The following is a 5,328-nucleotide window of genomic DNA, read 5'->3' on the forward strand; positions in this document are numbered from 1 at the left end:
GAATAGTAGAGAAAAGAGGGATGTAGTAGGGGCAGGACCTGTCATGAAAGAAGGGGCGCATGTTGCACAACAAGGCACGCACTGGAGTCATGGCAGGACATCCTTGCCATACTCACATTAACCTGCAGCTGCCCTTGCATTTACAAACCCACTGTTTTAATCAGCATGTGCAAAGCTAAGCCTGCCAGGTGTGTGTGCATTTGTGCAAGCGTGTGTGATGAGGGGGGAGAGACAACAGAATTCAGTCTGAATCTTTCTACCATAAACTCTGAGTCTCTTTTTTCTGCAACCCAAGCCTGTAGTGACCGAAGACATGGGGAGGTTTGCAGGTGAGGTGTGGACAGGGAGGGTAAAAGATGCCCCCACATATTGGCCTGGGCAAAATGAATTTGGTGGCCTAAGTTTCCAAAGGAGTCTGCAGAAAAAACGCAGACTGGGTTCAGCCCAGGAGTAAACAGCCTGTTGCCTGCAAAGGTACTTCTGTTTCCTCTGCTGCAAATTAGACAACACAAGACAACCTTGCTTTTGGTGAGAAATAATCCCATTCTTACTGATTTTAAACAAATCAATCATATACTCTGTTGTTCAGGAGGCAGGAAAGGATGTGGCTGGGGGATGTTGTCCTGCAGGTTTCAGGCATGGGGCTGGATATCTGGGTACAAATCTAGAGCCAGACTTTGCAGCCTCCTGTATATGAAGTAAAATTGCATTGCCCAGGACTGCATGTTGGCCAATGAACCTCCTTGCAGAGTAAAGTGCTGTTTGGTGCGAGAAGAGGGGCAGAGCCATGCCCCAATGCTGTCCTCCCTCCTGCTTCCACTTCTAAGCGAACAAAGCTTTTTTCAAAGTAAAAAGGAATCACATCCAAAGCGATATGTATGACCATTTATAGAAAATAATTCAATTTCTTTTTACCCATAAATGCCAACACAAAACATTATGGAAGATAAATAATTTAGGAGCAGATACTTGGGAATGGTCTTAGTTCTGTTTTTCCTGAGATATTTTCAGACCTGAATATTTAAAGTAAATCACTTATCTAAGTGGTTCAGGACCCTGCAGCATCTACCAAAGCATCTTCATGTATCAGGGATATTTCAAGCAGTTCGTTTTTCTTGAGAGCAGTTTTTCGTCTGTACCTACGGAGCTGTGCTGTTTGCCATGCGGTATATGTCAGCCCGCCCTAGGACGTCAGCCGGTGCTGGCCTTCGCTGTGCTTGCCGTGAGTGGCAGGCCTGCCCGGCGCAGTGACGCTTTCCAGGCAGGCATCCTGCACGACCACCGTGCAGCGTCTGGCTCAAAGCCCTCGCCTGGCTGTTTTCTGACTGTTTTGCAATGAGTCTTCCAAAGACTCCTTTAAGACAAAATAATAACAGATTCCATCCAGACAACAGTTCAGGTTTGCCCAGCAAAGCGTGACCTGAAGGATGGCTCGTAGGGTTTGCTGAAAACTGTTGTGAATGACATTATTTTTTACCAAGAAATACAGGAGGAATGCCACGTGGTAAGGAGTGAAACAGACCAAAAACGTGACGAGGTTTGTCACCACTATCTTCTCTGCTCTGTTGGTGTGCATTTGGGGGTTATTGGGTTTTTTGCGCTTTCTCAAACATCTGACGGTCTGGATGGTGCAGTAGGTCATCGTTGCCATGCTGCAAAGGAAGGTAGTCTCCAAGGCACTAAACAAGCCTTTGTTTTCCCATGTACTTTTGGAGAAGTTATGGAAGCAAGATGAGAAATTGTTGTCCTGTCCGTGTAGTCGGAAAGTAGAGGCGGTCCCGGCTGAGGTGCCCAGGCAGATGATGGCACAGACCATAGCGGCTTTCTTGGTGGATCGCAGGGCGGGAGCCACAAAAGGGTGCCGGATAGCGATGTACCGGTCTATGCAGATGCAGAGGGAGATGAGGATGCTGCCATACATGTTTACAAAGTAAAGACTTTCTAAGGCTGAGCAAAACACGGCCCCCAAGTTCCAGTTCTTCTGAAGGCGATAGGAAATGATTTTAAAAGGAAGAGTAAACAGCAGCACAGTATCCAGGAAAATAAGGGCTACCATGTAGACTGTAGATTCTGTGAGTTTTTTAACCTTAAAAAACAGGAATGACAAAGCCATCACATTAAACAGCACTCCCAGAGTAAAGGTGGGAGTGTACATGATTAGCTGGAACAGTTCCACCATAGCACTGATATCGGTCTGAGTGTGGGTATCATTCATATCTCCACGGGTACTGGAAGAGAAGAAAATCATATTCACCACAAGGAAGGATGAATGTCACATTTAAGACTTGGCACAAAGGCTTGGTGAAGTCAGTAGGCTTCCACAGACCTAGAGATATTTTTTTCCCCTTGGACTGTTTGAGGTCTCAGTAATGTGGAGCTGCTCTGTGCCAAGGGATCTCACTTTAAGGTCCAGCCCAGAGCACTAGGGCCCCTCAAATTCATTTGTGTGAAGACCCCAAACAGTCGTTGCTACCCTGTGCGCCTTCCCACCACTCCTGGGCTGTGGTTACGTCTGCCCCTTCTGCAAGACTTGCTGAAAGGAAGCAGTCAGGCTATTTCTAGCAGAGGTTAGGTCTTTAGAACAAGAATGAGATTTAATAACCCAAGCTTCTGCCTATAACAGCCAAACTTAACACAGCTGGCGAACTGCTGTCTGTGGAGACCGAGGTGGCAGCAAACATGCAGCTTGTTTCCCCTCACCAAAGAAGTGACTAAAAACGTTGAGATAGGTAACCTCTGGCTAAAAGTCTTGAAGAAATTCACTCTTCTTCTTTGGCAAGGGGTTCTGGTGTGATCCCATGCTCACATGCTCTCCTGATGGGAAACAGGGAGGCTCTCATCTGTTCCCACAATCCTGCTCTCTGGCAGAATCACTTGCAAATGCACAGGAAAATCTTGTCATTTATTCTGGTCAATTCTTTCACAGCAACTGTAACCTTTAAATGAACACTTTTAAAGATCTTTTGTTGCTTAGAATTACCTTCATTTGCTGCTCTGAGACTGTTATTGCTTCTACGTAATGCCTTTTCTACTTGAGTTACTGATCTTGATGCCGTTTCATTTCAGATTTGGCAACCTGTTGTCAGCTGGGATGTAAAAGTCCCTGTTCCTCAAATCAAGTCACTCCCACAGTACTTCAAAGGTAAGCTCTCCTGCTCTGTGGTTTGAGAGAGGTTGAGATCAGCGCAAAGGAAATTTATGTTACCTAACTAACTAAACTAGCAATCATTGTCAGAGTGCGAGTGCAGGTTTGCCATTTGCTCCTTTAAGAAAGCACCGATGCAAGGTAAACAATGCTGGAAGTTGTTAGTTTACATTACAGAAGTGAGCAAACCAGCCCCAGAAACACAGCAGGAGTAGGCAAATGGGATGTTGGCATGGATATGGGTGCACAAAGGCAGGTTTCTGACTGGGTCAGGTTCAGGGACCCGTAGCTTGTGCCTTGCTGAAGCCAGTACAGGTTTTATTCTGCTTCCCTGGCCAGATGTGCATCTACCCCAGGGGCTGGCGGTGCTGCTGCCTGCCCTCCTGCAAACACCTCTGCGCCCCTAAGGCACGGCGCGGGACGTGGGGCAGTGCGCCCTCCCAACCCGCCGGCGTCCCATGGAGGCCCCCGCCCCAGAGCAAACCCTTCGCTGGGCCTCCAGGGATGACGGAAAGTTAACTTGGGAATTGCTGCAAAGTGATAAATATTGATAAAGTCTTCTACTCAACTGCCTGTGTAGAAAACTTCAATAGTATTTTCTTTTTTTCTTTTTTTTTTTTTTGGTATGACAGCGTATCTAGAAAATTCTGAGTCTAGAGGAATAAAAGAAATAAAATTTCAGCTCCGTAGCAGGCTGTCCGCTGGAGAGAGATTTTGTTATGACAGAAAGGCATTTTAGACTAGCATCTGTTTTGAAGATTTCTAAACAAAACAAAAACAGTTTTAAAGCATAAATGCCAAAGCTCTGTTTGTTCCTGGAAAAATGAGAAGCTAGTTATGTAACACATATATACTTGTCAGATCTTGTGGCAAGAAGAAAGCTTTTAAGGCAAGGCTTCGCTATAGTGGATGTATATAATGTCTATGTTGCTGCCTTACCTTTGGGCTGTCTCTGGTCCTGGTGGTTGACTCTTTCCCCTTCGCTGGCTCTGCCGAGTCTCCTGTTTTCTCTTCAGGCGGCAGAGCGGGCTGCACGCGAGGCGTCTGCCAGGCCGGATGTCAGCAGGCTCGAGGTGCTGCTGCTTTGCGTTTCATTACGTACTTCCAGCACCGCGCTGGCCTCCCCGGCTGCTTCGGTGCGCCCATGCTATGTACGTACTATACCACATGGTGCTCACGCACGGGCGCAGAGGCTGCTCTGCAGGGCTAGCACCTCTGAGTCACTCCTTAAAAACAAGGAGAGGGAAATCCTGGCCGTGCGGTCTGGCCCTCTGTGCAGTTTTATTACGAGGCTGGTTTTTATAGATTGTACTTAACATCTGTGGGTGGAGTGTTAGCTGCCAAAATGTGCTTCAAGCTAAAACCTGAGGTACCGTCGTCACCGTTTCTCTCTTTTTATGACACCGTGCAGGGGTGGAAAAAAAAAAAAGATTTTCGTAGAAGTTTTTGGCGGTGATGTGTTCATTTCACATCGATACTTTAAAGAAAAAGACCAGCGTTGCTGGTAAGCGTGTTCGTACGGTGAGGGCACGGGAAGGGCGCGTGCCAGGGCTCAGCTCCCCGCAGCAGCCGGCCGGGCCGTGTGCAGGGCACTGCTGCCCCGGCCGGGCCAGGCCGCCGGGGGGCAAGAGCAGCAAAGAGGGGTTCTGCCCTACTGTGTGTTTTCACAGTTGCCTTAGCCCAGAGGGCAGAAAGGACCGACAGGTAGTTCTGCTTGGTCCTCTGCCTCCCCCTTGAAAACCCAAACGGAGCGGCGTCCTGGCCGAGTCCAAACCATGAACCTGTGAGAGGTAGAGGATGGGGGCAGAGGAAGAGAGAGGGTACTTGGGCTTGCCCCGTGGTGTTTTAGATGAACTGATTTTCAAAACAAAACAAAAAACCCAAGTGAAGAGCGCCGTGGAGGGCGGGAGCGAGCCTTCCGGGTCGCCCTGGTCTGGGCGGCCGGGCCGAGGCCGCGCGTCCCACTCCACGCGCCTCGGAGCACGTCCCGGTTCCCCTTCCCGGGGAAGGGGCTCTTTCACATCCGCTTTTGGCCAGGCTCGCGGGCTCGAGACGCGCCCGGGACACACGCAAGCCCGCCCACGGCCACAGGCAGTGTCGGCGTGGCCTGCGCTCGCGCCTCGTCCCGTGACTCCCGCCCGCTGCCCGCCGCCGCTCCGCACGTCGCCGCCGCCTCGCCCGGC

The 5,328-nt window shown here is 49.4% G+C and overlaps 1 protein-coding gene across 1 annotated transcript; it reads right to left on the reverse strand.

The window, feature by feature from the left end:
- Positions 1-879: 879 nt before the first annotated feature.
- LOC112988899 (G-protein coupled receptor 55-like) lies at positions 880-4,219 on the reverse strand. The gene is made up of 2 exons (XM_026109730.2): positions 4,085-4,219; positions 880-2,228 (listed from the first exon to the last, which is right to left on the reverse strand). The coding sequence occupies exon 2, from the start codon at positions 2,213-2,215 to the stop codon at positions 1,298-1,300; it is 918 nt and encodes a 305-aa protein (XP_025965515.1). The 5' UTR covers positions 2,216-2,228; positions 4,085-4,219; the 3' UTR covers positions 880-1,297.
- Between the last annotated feature and the right edge of the window lie 1,109 nt (positions 4,220-5,328).

This window comes from Dromaius novaehollandiae, chromosome 9 (assembly GCF_036370855.1).
Source record: "Dromaius novaehollandiae isolate bDroNov1 chromosome 9, bDroNov1.hap1, whole genome shotgun sequence".
NCBI classification, from domain to species: domain Eukaryota; kingdom Metazoa; phylum Chordata; class Aves; order Casuariiformes; family Dromaiidae; genus Dromaius; species Dromaius novaehollandiae.

Excerpts from the sequence above, each read along its gene's own strand:
- LOC112988899 (XM_026109730.2), bottom strand. The coding sequence starts at position 2,215 with ATGAATGATACCCACACTCAGACCGATATCAGTGCTATGGTGGAACTG.